Here is a 21854-nt window from a genome sequence, read left to right on the forward strand (position 1 = left end):
TTGCTCAATTATCTCCCCCCCCCCAGCAGTACAAAATGTGCAATTTCAGTATGACTGTGCCTCAAATTCATTTCATTATTTGGGCTGCAAAACATTCCAATAAGATGATTAGAAAAAGCAACCTTAGAATCTGCAGTTAGAAATACATTTGCATAACAGGAGCTTTAATACCCAGGTTTTTTTTAATGGAAATTGGCAGTATTTTCTCTGCTTCATCTGATCACAACATTAGACATGAATGTTATATTTAAGAAGATATAAGAAAGCATTTTTTAAAAATATATACAGTATATATCCTACTTTTCTGTTAAAATGTACTTAGGATGAATTTTTAATCTCAATGTATGTTTTCTTAATAAGACCTTACTCAAATCATTTCTTAAATACCTGTATAATAGGTATTTAAAATTCCATTTATAACACTGACACTAGAGACTGATCTCCTTAATAATTGGCAACAACTGTGAATAATCTCAGATTTCCCTTAGAATTTTAATTTTAGTAATTATTAAGAAGAGAATGAAGAGTGGCAGAAGTATTAATGTATTGTCTCCTATATTTAAAAAAAACATTTTTCAAAGCAACTCATATTTTTAATTCTTTGCATATGATTCCTCCCATAGCAAGTGTAAGTTATCCGATACACTTAGAAGCCCTGGACTTATTAAACTCAGCTAAACTCAATGGCTTTAGATGGCACAGCCAATGGCAACAATTTTACAAACTACAATTCCATAGTTACTCTGTTTGAGGGACTGAAAGAGTTGGACCTTTGGGGTCATCAAATCTACTGTTGGTAGTAAGATTCATAATCATGTGGATTCCATAGGTAAGGATGAACAATAAAATTAGGGAGGTGACCAGACCCATCCAAATTACAGATGTAAAAAATGATGTGCAGTCGCTCGCGTAGGAAAAGACATTGTTTTCAATATTGAAAGCTTGAATCTGCAAAAGAAAAAGGGAAATGAGTCATCCAAATATCTGGTTCAACATGTTGCATTTCTATTTAATGGAGATCCCAAAGCAACTGGGGAAAATATAAATTGAAATACAGAACTGGAAGTTTTTAAAAGTGAAAGATTAAAATGAATTTGTATTGAGAAGAAGGTGCTTTTGCTGTCCTTCCAAATGCAACCTGAACAGCTTTCCTTCACATGTAAGATAGGTGAGTCTTTGATAGTAGGAAATGATCAAAAGGGCCATCTCTACAGATCTTCATTTACAACCAGATTCATGAAAGGGGAGAGAATACCTCTCTTGGACTCTAGGTTCTTTAAGCTTTTCAGGGATGACACCAACATATTTAATTGTATTTAGTAAAATACTTAACCAGCACATCTCTTTCCTTCGTTGTATCTTGCACTGGTTAACAGCTGAAGATAACCCCAAAATGATGACATTAAATGACTGGATCTCTGATGCAAGAACATAAGTCATAGCAATTCCCAACATAAAACAATTTTCATTTGTCAAGATGTGATATAACTAATTGAAACATGCCCGGATAATTGTTATCATGCAGATGCATCTGAAGTCAATCATGTTTCCCAGCAATAGAATTTTTGAAATTGGATTATAAACCCACATGGTTTCTGGCTCAAGGGAAGGTTGCTTTAGTACAGGTCATTTAGGCAGTGAGTGTGTTTGGGTGTGTACAGTATATGTGAAGGACACATCCCAGATGTAAGGAAGCAGAGATCACTTTTTAAAAAAATCATGAAGCCAGTCTGATCTGGCATTCTAATGAGAATGGAGAAAATGGATGGTAGTCCTAATTTGAAAAACATGATAATAATAATGCTTATTGAATAGAAATGGAATCAGTCATTGAATTCCAACTCTGGAACAGAAGATGAAGCAAAGGTGATTTACTTTGGTGTTTCTGTTGCATTTGTACAGCATAAGCCATTAATGCTTTTCTAGATATATGCTCTCCTTGCAGCAGAGAAAATGGAATATTCAAAGGGTCACCTTGAGCAATTTTCATTGTAACTTGCAGATCAGAATTGCCACAATGTGGATTCCGGATAGCCAAGAAGATGATCTTGGCAATTGCTCATTCCATTCATGTGGATTATTTTTATCTTGTAGATCTTAAGGATGTGGACAGTTATGTAGAGACATGAGAATTCCTTTGCTTATTCCTTACCATTCTTGCCTGATGAAATCAGCAGGTAGGATTGTCCCCATGGTAATAATTAATGTTTCTTTGAGTGATTATTGTCTTACACTGGAACTAGATGGGGGAGAGTAATCCTAATAATTCTCTGGGTGTCTTGGAGCTTTTGATACCCCTGATATATTCCTAGGTTACCTGCTAGAGTTGGCCTGGGGGTACAGCTTTGCAGTAGTTTCCGCTCTTTCTACTGGAGTGTGTCCAGAAACAAGTGCGAGAGAGGCTATTATTCAACATGTAGATCATTATTTTGTTGTGTCCCATAGGATTTTATTTTATCACCTGTGCTGCTTATGTGTATTTTGGGAAGGCAATTTGGACCTATGACAAAATGGCATTAAGCATTCCCATCATAATTCTTGATTCTGTTTTCATTCATACAGAAATAAGATAGGATCCTTATTTTGGGTCAACAACCTTATTGCCATCATGTGGCTTGTTTTGTTCTTGCTGCTGCATTGGAATCAAGTAGGATGACAAGTTTTGGAGAAGGAGTCTATCTATGTATTTTAGGCATGGAGAGAATGTAAATTGGAAACCATTGGTTAGCTTCTCAAACATTTTGCAAAAATTACAAAGAGAATTTCTCTCTCTGTTTCAAGCACATATGCACAAACCACAAAGACAGAAAAAGAGGAAAACTATCTTTTATTAGAGAAAGAATATAATTTCAATGGGGAAAAAAAAAGAAAGGTCATCTGTATTCTTTTAGTTCACACAGACCCGTGAATGGGAATGAAATAAAACATACTAGATGCTGCGCTTAGAGTTAAAAGTGCATGAAACATATTAAAGGCTTTGATGTTAGTAAGCACTTTATCTAAAGAGGACTGGATGGGCTACATTTACAGATATTGTTGCACTATTAATCTTGCCAACAACTGTAAGAACAACAACAAAAACTATTTGGTTTGTTTTTGACTCCTACTCAGAATGGAAGCTTCATTACTTTAACATCTCTGGTTAGGCTTTAACAATACCTGCTTTGATGTCTGCCCTAAGCTACCTTTTTTCTCAAGCTTTGCCATCACTTTGAGATGAGAATATGGTAGTTATATTCTAACAAGAAGGTAACGATGAAACTCCCTGCAGTTTCTTGATGAGCAAACTTAGAAAAAACATAAACCCACTTTCTTTCCTTATATCTTTTGATCAAAATCTTTAGACAAGGTTTCCGGGTCTAATATTCATCGTAGTCTGTCTCTATTATTCTGAAGCTAAATCGTGATTTTTAAAATGCTTTCATGTAATTTGTTTGCTGATGCCTTATGAGATAGTTGAAATCTTTTGATACATATGAGTTTAACAATCTCTATATTGTTTGTGCTGCTCGTGTTTCTTTTTCCACCAAAATGGCTACTTTAAGACAATCCTAGCAGGTCTCAAAGATCCCAGTGGGCTTTTAATATATTGCAATTTTTAATTGATAAAGATACTTGAAATTTGTCTGACATAAGCACATTCTCTTCATTTGAATTCCTCTCCCTACCTCATCTTAATTTAATTCCTACATTAGTCACCTCATGTTTCTGAAGAAGTGAATTGTAGTTTATGAAAGGTTATGCTCTTCAATTATATTTATTCTGAAAACAACCTATCAACTTTGATTATTGGCTCTCATCGAGTAACACAGCTCTCCTCCTACAATGTCTACAGCTGGGAAAGAAAAAATGTCCTCAAGTCAAACTCAATTTTATGAAGATTTAATGGACAATGCCTTGCCTTCTTTTAGTATTTCCCCCATGATTTTACCTAGCCTAATTATCTTCCATCCACTACGAAAAAAGTAACAGAAATGGATGCAACATGGACTTTTAGTATGCAGTATGGGCCCTTAAGTGTGTGTGTGTGTCTGTGTGAGCTTCTGTGTGCAGTTTTGACCAAGTATGCTGGGAAGGAGTGAGATCTGTTCCAGTAAAACTTAATGTTCCCTTCTGTCATTTGCAATTAAATGGGAAAAGGATGTAGTTGCATCCTATGAATCACACAAATAACTAGTCTGGCATTAACTGGAGCTTGAAGATAGACATTCCAACTAGAGTTACAGTTGTACATTATGATGGGTGGGGAAGTACGCTTTTATTGTATGTATTTCATTTTTTTTTTTTACAAATGCTACTCATCATAATATTTCAATTATTGCAAGCTGGAGTATATGGGACTCCAAATGCCCTTTTTTTGGCCTTTGAAGTCCTATATAACCGTGATGGTTGAAAACAGACTTTACAGTTTCCATCTGAGTTGAGATGGGGGACAGACCAAATTTACACATTGTGCTGGTACTGCCAACACAGCAAGCTGGATGCCTGACACAGTCCAGTGATATGCAAACTCAGGCAGAACGTTTAGAAGCAGAGAGTCCTTTTCACTGTATCTCAAGATGGCAACTGAAACATGATCAAAGAGCAAGGTCAAGACCAGGAATACAGTAAACAAGGGACAAATCCAAAGGAAATGACTAGAGGGCACAGTGAAGTGGAATTCAGAGTTCATAGAAAGATAAATACCACAGAGCTGATGCTTGGAACATTTCTTTCAGCATGTTCTCTCAGGGAATGTGGACAATCAATAAACCAACTTGAACTTCTACACAATACAGAGATGTGGAATGCCTATGGAAATTCTCAATGATCCAGGTCATGGTTGTCCCAAAGATCCTTTTTTTAAAGGCAACTGGACTTTCGGGGGTGGGGGAGGTTTGAAGACATTTCACTTCTCATCCAAGAAGCATTGTCTTTTAAAAAAAAACCCAGAAAGTCCAGTTCCTCTTAAAAAGCACCTTTGGGACATAGTTGTGGAAGTTTATTCTTCACCATTGGCTCTTCTATTGGTTTACTTTTTGCAAGTCTCTCCGTTCTATAAAGTTCTGCTCTTTAGTTTGGCTAGATCAATCTGAAATGCTGTGATTAGGTGCAGGCAAGGGGCCCTGGGAATTTTCTGAGACTGTCTCAACTGGAGTAGACTAATTAGTTCCACTACTACCTGAAAAATCCACACCAAAATTCTTGTCTCTAGATGTCCTTGCCTCTCCATCCTCCTTATCAACCAGGCTGTGACAATAAATCTCCAAATATAACAGCTTAAAAATGAAAGCCTTCCAAATTCCAGCCTCCAAAATACTCAGCCCTGCTCTCCTTGTGTCCCTTATTTCTTCAATTACCGTGATAATTACAGCCTTGGATATAAAATAAATTTTTATCCTTGCCTTACTGGATAAGTCACCATAAACCAAAAATGAGGAAGGCATTGAAAATTGTTTAGTTTATAAAATTTTCACTTATGCCTGAAGAAAACACATAGATGGTATTAATTTTCAGTTCTTTGGTATCCAAGTTAGAGCTATAGTTTCTTAAATAATGATAGGTACTCACTTGGAAATCAGAAATATCAATTTTCCATTGTTTAGCTTTACCATTGGCTGGAATTAGTAATACATCATAGTGGCTCTCCGTGCCCACCAAGGGACAATGAAATGAATACTCTGCAGGACCATAGATAGTAGAGACATTAAATTTAGCAGGTTCATCTTCAGCATCCATATTATCTTGCAGAATATGAATAAAATCTAAAGTGAACCATTGCTTTGAAGAGCTAGTGTAAAACATGTTCGTCATCAAGAATCTAGAGAAGAACAAAACATGGGAAAGAGTCATTCTGAGATCATCGTAGAAGAAGAATCAAAAGCATCAGAAAGTAAGATTACATACAGATACACTTGACACATTTGGAGGTGAAAACCCAACATTCTTCTCAACTGGGCAACCACAGTTATACCTCACGGATGAAAGGTAGGGCATTATATTCATAGAAGGGATCAAATGACACACACATACACAGAGAGAGAGACAGGGATATGTGATGAGAGAAATAATAACCAGATCAACTTTTAGTCTTATTATTTAAAATCTATGTCCGACAGCTAATTGATGTTTCATTGTTTTGTTTTGTTTTACTTTTTAAGGTTTGTCCATGTAAAACTGCTTACTTCCTAGTAAAACGTGTGGATGAAAAAAGGTCTCAAAATGTCTATTAGCACCACTGATTTTGTTTGACGTTGACAAATAGATTCCAAGGATTTTTTGTTCTTTTAAATATACACTCATAAAAATTATAGACAATTGGATTTGGCTAATTTTTTCAATGAGGTAGAGGGCACTCTCCAAAAGAGGTATGCTTATTATCTTTTGGGGGGGGGAGGTTTTTTATTATCTAGAAAAGGGGACTTCTGGAAGAACATTGTTACTTTCATTGAAAGATAAAAATATGTACACCTGAGTGTGGCAGCAGTATATCTCTGAATATGTTCCCACACATCAAAAATTGGATCACAAAAACAGTGTAGGAAATTAACTTCTTTCATAGACTTAAGGGGACCTTGGAGATTAATTAATAAAGGACTTTGCTAGGCTATTGTAGTCTGTCCAGGAATACCAAAATGTTGGCACTGTTTTTCATTTTCTCATTTTTCAGTTTTTGTCTTCCTAGCTTATGTTCAATATAATAGCCAGTCAACTTCAGCTTCTTCCTTTGTCTTCATTAGTCATTGGGATAACAGAAACAGACAAGATTCAAGAATTATTCCCCAGCATTTCCAGTTCAAAAATGAAGAAGACAGTTGGAAGAAGTCTCCAGTTGGGTCTAAGGCTACTAAATCTGAGCTGTAAAAGTTTAGTTGATTACTAGATGACAGGTGTTTAGAGCAGTGTTTTTTCCCGCTTAGATACAGTAAACCTATTTCCTAAACTGAAATCCTGAAAGTTCTTGTTATTTAGAGAAATAGCATTAGAATGAACCTCTAAAGTAGTTTGTGCTGCTTTAGGAAAGCATCTTATATTCCTATAAGTATGAATTTCCTTTCACAATTCAACTGTGGCAACATTTCCCCTCTTCTAAGCTTTAGGAATATTTGTCTGATGGAGTTGGAAGCCCATGTAATAATCTAAGAAATAATTTAAATAAGGGAAAGATTGTATAAGTGTGTCTAATCAGGAGGATTTCTGCAATAGCTGCAAGATAAACATGGGGTTTCCATCAATATTAATGTTATAGCTTGGCCTGCTTGCAGCTCACAATTTTTATTGTAACTTAACATTTTCTTATGAAGTTTTTTAAAAAAATCATACTTCTTGAATTCGATATTACTTGCAAGTGTTTCATTAGCTGGTCTGCCAGAGGCTGTTCTACTGGAAAATATCACGGTTGCATTTTAACATTGCTAAATGTTGTGGTCTCTTGGCTGCCTTGTTAATAATAGTGTCCTGAACCATGTGGCAAAAGATTTAAGTTTTCTTAATTTAAATTCATTGTCTGTGTTATTCTATTTATTCATTCCCAAGATAGTCTTTATTATTTGTTGTAAATTGCTTTCCAGTCATTCCAGTTTGACCTCAATAGCGAACTGTATTTTCCCTACAGTGCTGTCCAATTGATTTGTTAAGCCATTAGTTTAGGCAGGATTGAAGACTCAGAATGTGTTCGGCCAACTTCAGGTGAAGGAATTCATTCCTCAGAAGGACCATTTTAAAAAAATGAATAAATATTATCTAGTCCTAGGTCCTAGCTGCACTACTATAGACATAGTCACAATTAGCACTTACACTTTGTGTGTTCATGTCACTTTGATTCTAAAACAGGGCTGTCAAACACAATTTCATTGAGGGCCGCATCAGGGTTGTGCTTGACCTCGGGGTTGTCTCTAGGGTGGGCATGGCCAGCTTGACGTCACTCCTGTTGAAGGCAGCTGTGGTGGCCTGAAAACTCTGCCAGCGAAAATAGACTCCTGAGCTCTGTTTTTGGTGGCCACAGCCTCCTGCAACTCTCCACTTGCGGCCCACCCGAGCTTCATTTTCACAGGCAGAGCATTGCAGGAGGCTATGGCAGCCAAAAATGGAGCCCAGGAGCCCATTTGTGCTGTCAGAAGCACCGCGGACCAGTCCTTCACTTTTTCCAGGGCCATTTTTAAGAACCCTACAGGCCGGATCTGGCCCTGGGCCTTGAGTTTGACACCCCTGTTCTAAAGTGATGTAATCTTGGTATTCACTGACCTTGTTTTTTCTTCTTGCAACCACTACTTTACTGAACCAGTAACTTTACCAGTTCTTTGATACAAGGGAGAAGGGTTTGCTGGGTTTTGTCTTGACTGGGGTTGCTGTGATTTATACACTTGTTTCTGTTTGACTATCTGAGCTGGTAGACCACCAAACAACAGGTAAATAAATGAGAACCTAGATCATAGATAGGAACACTCTAAGATGACATCATCTAGCCATGCAACAATACAGATTTGTCAGTAAAGACATATCTAATAATACATCACTACCTAATGGGAAATAATATGAAAAAGTGTAAATGAGGCATGCAGAGCTGTAGGATTGAGAAGCAAATCAATAGATTTAAATGGCAAAATCTGAAAATGTTGGCTAGACTTGAAGCATAATATTCCTCTTTATTTCAAGAGAAAATGGAGCAATAATATTTTTAGGCAGCGAAAGGAGACAGAAAGAAGCCTAGCAAAAACTAGCAAAACATGCAGGATTATTTTGGAAGTTGACGTTTAGACAGCTTAAAGTTGCTTAGATTGAGCAATACTACTCTAAATTATCCGTAGCTGATATTTAATTATTTTCTTTTCTCTCTTTTTTTTTTTTTTTTTGAGGGGAGAAGATCAGTTCACATTGTAATTGCTTCGAAAATAAATGAGAGAGACAGTAAAAAGGCCATGCATATGCCCATCTGGATTTTGTTGCTTTACTGTTCTAATAATATACATTCATTCATAATGCATCTATTGAGATGTGAAATCGTCTCAGTGATGCATAATATATGATTCAAAGAAAGCAGATAGAAGCTAACTGCCTGGGCTGAGAAAGAAAATTGCTCCTCTAATAGGCGAAAGATGCCTACTGCTGACCTAGCAAAACTTCAGAACTTTTTTTTCTTTGAACTGGCGACCTATCATCCCATGTCCCCTAAACATTGCAGAAAATCATTTTGCTTTCAAAAGTAGTCTACTGTTTCCCTCAGCGTGGAGGTGGGGGGGTCCTTATTAAGAAAAACCTGAAATATATTATTTGCAACATTTTACAATGCACCTCATGCATATGAGCTGTGTTGTAAGAAATTGCCAATAAGGTTTATTATATATGAGCTGTGGTGGTGCAGTGGTTTGAATACAGAATTCAGCAGTTTGAATCTCATCAGGCTCAAGGTTGACTCAGCCTTCCATCCTTCCGAGATGGGTAAAATGAGGAACCAGATTATTGGGTGCAGTATGCTGATTTTGTAAACCACTTAGGGCTGCAAAGCATTGTAAAGTGGTATATAAATCTAAGTGCTATTGCTATCCTTCCAAACTACCTTATTTCCAGGGTCTTGATGTCAATCTTCTCATTTTCCAGGTTGGTGTATTTTAATGATAACCTAATGGGGGGGAGAAAAAATGAAATGTTAACATATTATTTTCAAATAAAATCTGGATAAATGAGCCAGTAAGTATAGGGAAATAACACATAGGAAAGTATTTTAATAATAGTATATATAGTGAATACCATGTTTTCCCCAAAAATAAGAGTGGGTCTTATTTTCTTTTGACCCCCCAAATAAGTGCTTGGCCTTATTTTCAGGGAGGTCTTAATATTTTTGAGGTGCAGGAGGAGGTGAGCATGGTCACCTCATGGCTGCTGCTGTGTTGCAATATTTTTGGGGCCAGGCTTATTTTAGCCCATGCACTCAAAAGCCAGATTGGCCTTATTATCCAAGGAGGTCTTATTTTCAGGGAAACTGAGTATATACTATATATTGATAGTAAATACAGGGAAATAATACATAGAAGTCTCCAGATAGGAGAATCTCTTCTTTTCTTGGCAAACAAAAGTGGAAAAGCTATCAATTGCACTGGACTCTACAGCAACACTTAAGAATTCACTTGAATGTAAGTCTGCCAAACTATAGAATGAGAGTAAAGAATAAAAATTATAGCATGGGCAGGGGGGAGTGTACATGGAGAAGTGTTTCGGAAATGAAAGAAAGAAATACCGTATATAAGAAGTCCCAGTTGTACTCTTTGTATTTTAACTTGTATAGAAGTAAAAACAAAAAAAGCATTTCCCATAATTAGGCATTTTCTAGTCATCAGGTCTTCACTACCAACAGATCAGCTGACTTTGTACAAGTCTGAGAATGGCAGGCTGGGGAAGATTGATATAAATTAAAAGAGTAGCTATGTTCTTCAATCATGGGCATCAAGGAATAAAATGCATTTTTGAGTTAACATGAGAAATAGGAAATGGGCCATACCAGGGGTGGGGTGCTGCCGGCATTACTGCGCATTATCTTGGTTGTGTCATTTTGGATTAAAAGGTCACCTGAAATGGCTGATTCTGTGGTTTTGGCAGCAAGCTCTAGCACAAATAATGGCCATCACAAAAACTGTATACATTACATGGGTACATAGTGATTGTAAGCAAGAATCCTATTTTGGGGTCATGGACACTTATAATGATCCACCTATGAAATTCTACCTAAAATGTGTCAGGCTTTGGAATCAATCCAAGAACTCTTGGACTCTAGCCACAAATTGATGGGTAAGTTATCAGTAAAAATATTTTTTTTGCTTGTCATTTAAGGGACAGTGCAATCATGGAATTTCCTAAACTATGTAGGAAAATGCTTATGCAGTCCATGAATTCTAGACACACTCCTCTTGAAGTGCACAGCACAGAACAAGCGAGTTATTTAGGCACATTCTATACAATTAACACTCTTATGTCTTGAGGGCAACTTTAAGATCTGTGGACTTTAACTCCCAGAATTCCCCAACCAACAAGTTCACAGGTCTTAAAGTTGCCAAGATTGCACATCCCTGGTTTAGTGGCTTTGCTTTCCTGTCTTAATATAGAGAAGTTGTCATTTTAGGGGCCTTAGTCCAATTTCCCAACTATGAAAAAGGAATGTTGTTCCATAAGCCTGTGCACATCTACTCAAAATTGTTTTCCAGATGCAATAGTTCAGTAGAAAACATGCATAGATACAGAAGCTTTCAAGTTTCTCCAAAACATTGAAAGCAATACTGCCCAGCTGCTGCTCCATTTCAAGCATGTATGCAACATCATGATGCACAGGTAAAAAGAATTTTAGCTTGTGTCATACAACTTTTGCCAAGCTCTTCTCTCTTGACTGCAACTGTAGATGCTGCTATAGACAATGGCCTCAGGTAAATGTCTATCGGACTGTATACCCATATTCATTTACAAAATAAAGTGAATGTAAAAATGGACAAAGCCTAGGATGTTCCTAAGAAAAATTTGTTTTAAAATGCAAAAAGCACAAAACGAACTGCACGATTTCATAATTATCTTAATGCAGTCAATCTTAATCTGAACTATTACCAATTTGTAGTATTTTAGCTCTATTATCTGTGATTTAAAGAGCGATAACCTGCTTGCCTAATTTACTATTAAAGAGGATCAGTGCTGAAATAATATTTTAATCTTGCTCACGTTGCATTGGTGTCTGAACAAACAGATGATGTCGTATCCACATTAGGAAACAGAAATGTCGAATTTGTCAGATTCATGTGAATGGTGGTATTGACTGTAAGTGTGAAATTAGTTGCATAGAAAAGGATGCATGTGGTGTTGGTCCCATTGGTTACATTCAGAGGAGGATATAAGTCAATTACTTCACTTTCAACAGACATTAATTGTCGCTTACTATGCCACATTATATCATGTCTCACAGGTTCCTGGAAGAGAAAACATGAAAAACGTGATTTATTTCAGCAGAAAACAAAACCCAGAGATCAAATGTCACCCTTAGCCTTATTATCTACACACAGCAATCCAGAAATGTTAAGAATGGACAAGCGTGTTAGTGAACGTTGCTTGCTGAGGCTCCCTATTAATCAGAATGAGTTATGACATTATCATGGAAATAATACAAATTATAATGCAACTGAAGTCAATTCTCCTGGATGCTCAGATGCCAGCAAGCTCTCCCTGGCCACCAGGCACTTCTAAGAAGTTCTTCTCCTGTAATCACAGACAGCAAAATGTGCCTGTATTTTGATTCTGAACATTGGCTTCTTCAGCAGACTTATATTTTTGGCTTTTACAGAAAACAAAAGTTTGGATTAATGGGCTGTCACAGATGTTGGGAAAAATCACCACAATTGACACAACTCTACCTTTCTTTACCCAAGCTTGAAACAGAAGAAAGGGGCTTAGGTGAATATGCATCCTGCATCAAGTTGGATTAGCTTTTCTATTTCACAGTATTAATGAATGATCAGACTGTTGCAAAGCATCACAAAGAAAGGGCAATAGAGAAAAAGGAAACAAAATGTAAAATTGTTCAGGATCTCTGTATGGGAAATGAAAACTACACTGGATGATAGTAACAGAGACCCGAAGAGAGTAATAACAACCACAATAGGATGTATATACCACTTCACAGTGCTTTACAGCCCCTTCTAAGCAGTTTACAGAATCAGCATATTGCCCCCAACAATCTGGGTCCTCATTTTACCGACCTCCAAAGGTTGGAAGGCTGAGTCAACCTTGAGCCAATCAGAATCAAACTCTGGCAGCAAATAGAGTTTGGACCATCTTGGATCTTTATAAGAGAAAGCAGAATATCCATTGCTATATGGGTATTGGGTAGTGCAGCATCTTCAGTAATGTCTTTGATCTATTTTGCCCTTAAAAAATTAACTCTTGCATGGAGGCACCAAGAACTAAAAGACAACTTATTCAATTCCCCTCATTCAGGAAGTTTTATATATATATTTGTTTTAGTAGATTTTCACAGGTGTAAGGTATGCTGGTCTTGTTCTATTCGGGTCCTTTCCCATGTAAGTTTGAAATTGTCTTGGCAACGTTTCAGCGAGGTCTCACTTGCCATCCTCAGGCGTGTGTGTGTGTGTGTGTGTGTGTGTGTGTGTGTGTGTGTGTGTATGTATATGTATATGTATATGTATATGTATATGTATATGTATATATGTTGTATTTGTGCTGATAAATAAATAAAGGGAGACTAGTATAGATCTATTTCAAGCTATTTAGCTCTCATCAGCTAGCTATACCCTTACTGGGATTAGAACCTGTGGTGTATTGCATCTTAATCTTCTTTGCATCTTCTAATCCCAGTAAGGGTATGGCTAGCTGATGAGAGCTAAATAGCTTGAAAGAGATCTATACTAGTCTCCCTTTATTTATTTATCAGTACAAATGCAACACAAATGTAACAAAGGCAACAGTAAAAATATTGGGTTTCTGTCTGGATGGTCTCTTATGACGAGCTGATGGACAGAGAATGGAAGCAGTGAACTTCCATAGATAGATAGATAGATAGATAGATAGATAGATAGATAGATAGATAGATAGATAGATAGATAGATAGATAGATAGATAGATAGATAGAGATAGAGATAGAGATAGAGATAGAGATAGATAGAGAGAGAGAGAGAGAGAGAGAGATAGAGATAGAGATAGAGATAGATAGATATAGATATTCAGGTTTTCTCCCATGTAAAATTGGAAGTGTCTTGGCGATGTTTTGACGAAGTCTCATTCGTCATCTTCAGGCTGGTTTACTCGGCTTCGTGCTTCCAGGAGCAATGTGAGATCGCAGCTGTTTCTTCCTTTTAACTGTGTTCCGATTGGATGGAGGTGTGTTCTGATTGGTTGGGGTTAGTGCTCGGCTTAGTCTGAGTTGCCGGGGGATTTGAGATGTTGAGCTGCATTGCTGTTGTTTGGCTTTGTGTTTGTGGCTGTGCCAGCACTTCATGGTGGGTGTCAGTCTGCCTCATGTATGGATTGGGGGGGGGGGTGTTCAAGTGGCTAATGATGCAGCTGCGGTCTGGCTTCTGGTCCTTTACAGAGGTCCTTGACAAATCCATGACAGAGAACAAGATAACGGAAAAGCCCTCCTCCCATACATATAAGGCACCACAGACAGAAGCAACCAAATCCTCCACAAACACAACATCAAGACAGCATTCTGCACAAACCGAAAAATATCCACCATCCTGAGAAATCCCAAAGACAAAATTGAGTTAGAAAATCAAGGAGTATATGAAATCCCATGTACCACCTGCCCCACCACATATATCGGACAAACCAACAGAAGAATAAGTGCATGCATTGAAGAACACAAGAACTCAGTCAGAAAACAGGAACCAACTTCTTTCCTGGTCCAACACCTTAAAGCCACAGGACATAAAATTGACTTTAAAAAGACCAGAACTATTGCCAAAGCTGAACACTTTAACAACAGAATAATCAGAGAAGCCATCGAGATAGAAAAACGCCCACACAGCATGAACAAACGAGACAATGCCTCCCGCCTACCAGCCATTTGGAAACCCGCCCTTATTGACATACGAGTCCCTAACATGAAGAATGACATCAGATCCACACTCATGAGAACCACACAGGATGTCACCATCACACATCCACGCAAAAAGCAGACTCAAACCCACACGGATGATGAAGCATGACCAAGGACCAGAAGCCAGACCGCAGCTGCATCATTAGCCACTTTAAACCCCCCCCCCCAATCCATACATGAAGCACATTGACACCCACCATGAAGCACTGGCATGACCACAAACATGAAGCCAAACAACAGCAACACAGCTCACCATCTCAAATCCCCCGGCAACTCAGACTAAGCCGAGCACTAACCCCCAACCAATCAGAACATACCTCCACCCAATCAGAATACAGCCAAGCTCCCACCCAATCAGCACACACACCCACTGGCAGTTAAAAGGAAGAAACAGCTGCGGTCTCACATTGCTCCTGGAAGCAGGAAGCTGAGTAAACCAGCCTGAAGATGACGAATAAGACTTCGTCGAAACATCGCCAAGACACTTCCAATTTTACGCGGGAGAAAACCCGAATAACCAAAGACCTACATACAAACACCAACGAAAACCTCAGAAAACAAATGTGTGTATGTGTGTGCGTGCATACATTGTAATACTTTGCTGGTCCCCTTCATAGATTACTGCCTTGTCATGGCGAAGAGGCTTGCGTAGCTCAATGAAACTATGAGCTATGCTGTGCAGGGCCACCCAAGATAGACAGGGCATAGCAGTGGGCTCTGACAAAGCGTGATCCACTGGAGAAGTAAATGGCAACCCACTCCAGTATCTTTGCCATGAAAATCCCTTGGACGCGTTGTCCATGGGGTTGCAATGGGTCGGACACAACTTCACAACTAGCAACAACACTTTGCTGAAGCACTCAAAGTTCTGCTTCAATTTTTCTCTGCTTCCTGCCAAAAGCTACAGTTCTGTGGTTGGCAGTATGTATCATGATAGCCATTATAGAAGATGGATGTTAGAACAGGAGTGTCAAACACAAGGCCCGGGGGCTGGATCCAGGCTTCCAAGGTACTTATATCTAGGCCCACAGGGCTGCCCTGGGAACAGGAAAGGACCTGCCCGCAGTGCTTTTGCCAGCCAAAACAGAGCTTGGAGGGCCACACACAGCCCTCCTGATCTCAATTTTCACTGTCAGAGGGTTGCAGGAGGCAGTCCCAGCAGAAAACAGAGCTCATGAGGGCCACGTGTTCCCCCCCTGAGCTTTGTTTTCACTGGCAGAAGGTTGCATGAGGCCGTCACAGCTGAAAATGGAACTCAGGAGCCAGTTTTCACTGGTGGAGCACTCAGGCCACCACAGGGGCCCCCTGACATGGCTGATATCATGCTGGCCATGCCCACCCCATCGCCCCAAGGTCAAACACAATCTTGATGAAGCCCTCAATGAAATCGAGTTTGACACCCCTGGTTTAGAATGATAAGTAAGACCAGTGATTAACAGTGAATTATGAACCAGACCTTAGTGGTTCGTTTAAAACCTCTGGACACATCACTATATGTGAACAGAGCCTATATACTATTTAATATTTAAGGTACTCCTTGAACCACTCAAACCATACTAAGCAGGTAATTCTAAAGCAAAGGTCCCATCTTTATTTTGGGGGGGTGGGATGGGGAGTCCAGAAATTGCAACTCTTTTACTTCTAGAGGCAGTGACTACACATAGTTGTAGTAGTTGTAGTTTATTCAATTTGTATGCCGCCCTATTCCCGAGAGACTCAGGGCAGCTAACAACCAAGGGGGGAAGGGGATACAAATAGGACAAAGGACAGACAGATTAAAAGAACAACAACGGTCGCAACATTCAAGTGGGGCTGGAGATTCATCAGCCCCAGGCCTGCCGGAACAACCAGGTCTTAGTGGCTTTGCGGAAAGCCGGAAGGGTGGTGAGGTTCTGGATCTCAACGGGGAGATCATTCCAGAGGGCCGGAGCAGCCACAGAGAAGGCCCTCCCACAAGGAGTTGCCAGTCGACACTGGCTGGCGGCTGGAATTCGGAGGAGGCCTAATCTGTGGGATCTGATAGGTCTTAGGGAGGTAATTGGTAGGAGGAGGTCTCTCAAGTACCCAGGTCCAATACCATGCAGGGCTTTAAAAGTAACGACTAGCACCTTGAAGCGTGTCTGGAGCCCAATAGGCAGCCAGTGCAGCTCGCAGAGGATAGGTGTAACGTGGGTGTACCGAGGTGCACCCACAATCACTCGCGCGGCTGCAGTCTCTGAATACTCTTCAAGGGCAGCCCCATGTAGAGCGCGTTACAGTAGTCCAGTCTTGAGGTCACAAGGGCGTGAGTGACTATTCGAAGAGCCTCCCAATCCAGGTAGGGTCGCAATTGGTGCACCAGGCGAACCTAGTCCTCGACCTACAACAGTCAAAGTTACAATGCCATTGAAAAAAGTGACCTATGACCATTTTTTCACACTTATGACAGCATCCTCATGGTCACATGATCAAATTTCAGGAGCTTGGCAACTGTCTCATATTTATGATAGTTGCAATGTTCTGGAATACTGTGATTACCGTTTGCAATCTTCTGACCAGCAAAATCAATGGGAAAGCCAGATCCTCTTAACAACCATGTCACTCATTTAAAAACTGCAGTGATTCACTTAACAACTATGGCAAACAAAGTTGTAAAATGGGGGGAATTCACTTAAATGTCTCAGCAACTGACATATTGGGTTCACTTGTAGTCTTAAGTTGAGAAATACCTGTACTTTAGCTGAAAACAAAAAGAAGAGGGAGGTAGGAAGAGGAGAGGAGGGGAGGGAATGGAGAAGAGGAGACGAGCGGTTGGATTTGATTTATCACTACATGAGGAAATCCTAGAGCTGCAAGCTCGATGAGGAACTGAAAAACCTTCCAGGAATAAGGTTGTGGCACATATAATCTCCAGGTTGCCAAGAAAACCAAATGATATACTCCTCTGTCATAACCAGGAAGTGAAATTCCCTATACTTGACTTCCTTGGGTTGACTCTCTGTTTCAGTTTAGTTAGAATTATTATTCAATATTTGACTTTCAACTACTTTAAACAACAACCAGTAATTGTCTCCAATACCAACCTACTTCAAAATGACTGGAAGTTAGGAAACAAAAACCTGCTTATGTTTCTCCTACAGCATCATTGTCAGCTCTTTCCCAGGACTTGTATGATAAGATGTTTTGAACACAGTGATGTGGGTTCTTGAGACCTGGAGGCTTCCTATATGGAGAATATTATTTCACAAAGTTAGACATTCCTAAATCAACACTTAAGTAGTATTGATGATTTCTCATCTTCTTTAATGCTGTGTTTATGAACAGCAAATTTGAGTTTACAAAAATGAAGCAAACAGTGAAGACTGATGTTATTTTCAAAGCATGGTGTAAAGTAATCAAACCTTAATCTTCTTTCTGTGCTATTTGATTTCTCAAGGATAAACACAGCCTCTCAAGCAAACCTTTGATTAATGAGAAATGTTGATAGGAATCCTGAACAGAAAAGGCTCAAGCCCCATTGAAGTGAATTGAATGTGTGCATAATTATGGTTTTTGTTCTATAACTTTCATGTTTTCTCCAAGGAAAAGAGAATCCAGATTTGCATAAATTGGGTCATTGTTATGGTGGCATTTTATGGCAGCAGGATTATCAATAAATTGGGATTCTCTATAACTATAATGGAATTAATGGAATCGGATTGTACTGTGAGCAACTGCAGGAAGAAATATTGTGGAAGTAAGATATACAGTAGCAACTTTGGGAATGATTTAAATTATACGTGGAAGAAAGATTAATTCAAAATCTATGGTCCTAATCTGGGTAAACCATAGAAATCTTGAGGGAAGGCATGAAGACCTTTGAAAACTAAGATTTATTTGCAGATCTGACCAATAAATGTTTTCTCTGTGTGCCTCTCTGTCTCTTTTTACAGCACAGCATTCCTTCTATTTTCATGATCCTATATAAATCCAATATAGTCATATACAGAACCCCCACTTGAGAATTATTATACTGCATGGGCATGAAAAAGATATTATAGCCTGCAATCTTATGAAAGGATAGAAAATTTGTTTATGATTTATTTTTTTCTGAATTAAAGGATGTAGCTGTAATACAGCGGATACTTTTCCCACTTAGATAATGTTTAATTATCAACAATACAAAGGAAATTCTTTCAGCTTTTTAAAGGATATTCACATTTATTCATTTCTGATCTTTAACGAACTTGGTGCATTCTAGAACTAAAATTATGGGACAATTATTATGGCAACTGAGGAAGATAGGAATTGTACAATAGTACAACTGGAATGCACCTGCTGGGGGAAGGTTGGTGTGTAAAGCGTGTGAGATGGTCAAATTGGAAAATGCAGTTATTGCTACATCACAAATGGCAAGAAGCAAATGGAATAATGGCCAAAATTAAAAAGGTAAAGGTTCCCCTCGCACATATGTTCTAGTTGCTCCCAACTCTAGGGGGTGGTGCTCATTTCCATTTCAAAGCCGAAGAATCAGCACTGTCTGAAGATTTCTCCATGGTCATGTGGCCAGCATGACTAAACACCAAAGGTGCATGGAACCCTGTTATCTTCCCACCAAAGGTGGTCCCTATTTTTCTACTTGAATTTTTACATGCTTTCAAACTGCTAGATTGGCAGAAGCTGGGACAAGTAATGGGAACTCACTCCGTTATGTGGTGCTAGGGATTCGAACTGCTGAACTGCTGATCTTTTCTGATCGACAAAATCAACATCTTAGCCACTGAGCCCCTTCTCAATGGCCTTCTCAATGGCCAAAGTTACAACTTCTTTATTTCATTTCATTTTTCATTTCCCTTTATTTGTATGCCGCCCTTTTCCCTGGGGGGACTCAGGGCGGCTCACAGTTCAAAAAAGGGGGGGAAGGACAAACAATTTCCAACATAAAAACAATACAACATATTAAAAAACACAACAGTCACACAATTCGAGTGGGGTTAGAATCTTAACCCCAGGCCATCCAGGACAGCCAGATCTTTAAAGCGGCGCGGAAGGACTGGAGGGTGGTGAGGGTCCGAATCTCCACGGGGAGTTTGTTCCAGAGGGTCGGAGCAGCCACCGAGAAGGCTCTCCTCCGGGTAGTTGCCAGTCTACACTGGCTGGATGATGGAATTCGGAGGAGGCCTAATCTATGCGATCGTATCGGTCTGGTGGAGGTAATTGGCAGTATCCAATTAATCCATCAAAGGATGTATCTGTTCCAGCTCAGGGACTATTTGGCCAGAAGCATTTAATAAATTCAGCCTCAGCACATAAAGAAAAGTTTATTTTACTTGGATCCATAAAAAATTAATAACAATCCCAATATACCCTGCATACAATTTCTGGCTGTAGTATAAAATTTCACAGGAAAATAAAGACACATACATCAATGGAATATCTGGCATAGAACAAAAATGTGGGATTGTTTTGAACTTTCAGAAAAGAGTTCTTATTTTTTTTTTGGACTAAAAATAGCATTAAATATTTTTACATTGATAACGAAGTATTTCTTTCAGGTTTGTTGGAAGAGCATTTCCATCAAGCAATTCATTAAAAAGAAGTTAAGCATTAGTTCTTCACAGTTATTTAGTAAAAATTGAGAAGAAACAACTTTCAAAGATTGATGTGGAAATGAAGATGTTTGAATTGGAAGGTAACAAGTCTAATGCCATTGATTCCTCCATACCTCATAACCTACTGAACAGGAGGAAGCAAGGAAGAACTTTTTTAAATAAAAAGTTAAGGACTTCATCTGTGTCTGTTCTTTGTTTATTGGTCTGCCGACTCTTCATTTAAGAAATGATAATCTGAGATCGTCGTTCTGAGCCAAGGTGGCGCAGTGGTTAAATGCAGCACTGCAGGCTACTGCTAGATCAGCAGGTCAGCGGTTCAAATCTCACCGGCTCAGGGTTGACTCAGCCTTCCATCCTTCCGAGGTGGGTAAAATGAGGACCCAGATTGTTGGGGGCAATATGCTGACTCTCTGTAAAACCGCTTAGAGAGGCCTGAAAGGCCTATGAAGCGGTATATAAGTCTACTGCTATTGCTATTGCTATTGCTATTGTTCTGCATTTCTTACAGAATAGAATACAGAATAACAGAATTGGAAGGGATCTTGGAGGTCTTCTAGTCCAACTCCCTGCTCAAATAGGAGGGATGTACAATATGTACAACCACAGAGCACGTACTCTTGGATTTTTTTTAGGTATTAGGCTTTGTTTATTCTTATATTTCTTGTAAATACATATATTTTCTGTTATAATTATAAAACCTGCTTCACTAATCATTGCTCAGATTAGATTCTTACTCTCAAGAATCCTCACAGCACCTAAGAACGCTTTAAATTCCAATAGCTTGGAAATATAAATCAGTAAAATCATAGGTATTCTTCAACTGCATTCCTATATATTCTGACTAGGCTAAAGTCCAGCTGAATTGTCAAGGACTTGGTCAAGTTAGGTGCAGAATATCACTGAATGAGTAAAACATGGAATATGTCCTTCGACAGTTATTTATGTCTTGGACAAGGCATTGAAATGTTAATGTTTACCTATGTTTCCAGCAAAGTAATCTTTTGTCCTCTTAAAATCAATATATCACACATTTATATCAAGAAGTGAACATATAAAAAAGAAATAATTGAAGATCAATACCTAGCTTCAAAGACCTAAACCAGTGTTTCTCAACCTTGGCGACTTTAAGTCCTGTGAACTTCAACTCTCAGAATCCCCCAGCCAGGCTGGGGGATTCTGGGAGTTGAAGTCCACAGGACTTAAAGTCGCCAAGGTTGAGAAACACTGACCTAAACCCATCAGCAGTTTAAAATTCATTCTACCAGCAGATTCTATAGAAGATTCAGTTGGAAGTAAATAAACATATTTTTTACAAAAAAGGAATATTGAACAGTGTCGCAGTGTGTAGGGCCTGGCATTTAAGCAAGAGAGAATAAAGGAGAGAAGCTTTAGTCCCAGGAAATGAAGTCTCAGCAGTATACGCAGATCAGGGAAGCAGGTGGATGCTGCAGAGTGTCAGATTAGATACTATTCACAAGAAGAAGAGTAGAGTAAATGGAGGGAGCAGAGGCTGCATTTGCAGGTGCACAGCAGGTGCTGTATTTTCAAAACAGGATTTACCTCAACTTGTTGAAATTGGAATGGATGCTTTGGCTTTTCACGGGGATGAAATGAAACTTTTAAGAAATGTAGCACTTCTTGAAAAATGCACTCGCTCACATTCATGAGTGACTTTGAGCACAGCAGGCTATAAGCCATTAGAAGGCTTCTCAGGGTGG

General features: G+C 38.9%; 1 protein-coding gene across 1 annotated transcript in view; it reads right to left on the reverse strand.

Annotated features, from left to right (window-relative positions):
* Nucleotides 1-738: 738 nt before the first annotated feature.
* LOC116511678 (V-type proton ATPase subunit S1-like) overlaps nucleotides 739-21854 on the reverse strand; it is a 58171-nt gene continuing 37055 nt past the window's right edge. The window contains exons 8-11 of the mRNA XM_032221848.1: nucleotides 11677-11910; nucleotides 9536-9598; nucleotides 5551-5800; nucleotides 739-948 (exon numbers count right to left, since the gene is read on the reverse strand). Of these exons, the coding sequence (XP_032077739.1) occupies nucleotides 739-948; nucleotides 5551-5800; nucleotides 9536-9598; nucleotides 11677-11910 (757 nt within the window). The remainder of the gene's footprint in view (nucleotides 949-5550; nucleotides 5801-9535; nucleotides 9599-11676; nucleotides 11911-21854) is intronic.

This window comes from Thamnophis elegans, chromosome 7 (genome assembly GCF_009769535.1).
Source record: "Thamnophis elegans isolate rThaEle1 chromosome 7, rThaEle1.pri, whole genome shotgun sequence".
NCBI classification, from domain to species: Eukaryota; Metazoa; Chordata; class Lepidosauria; order Squamata; family Colubridae; genus Thamnophis; species Thamnophis elegans.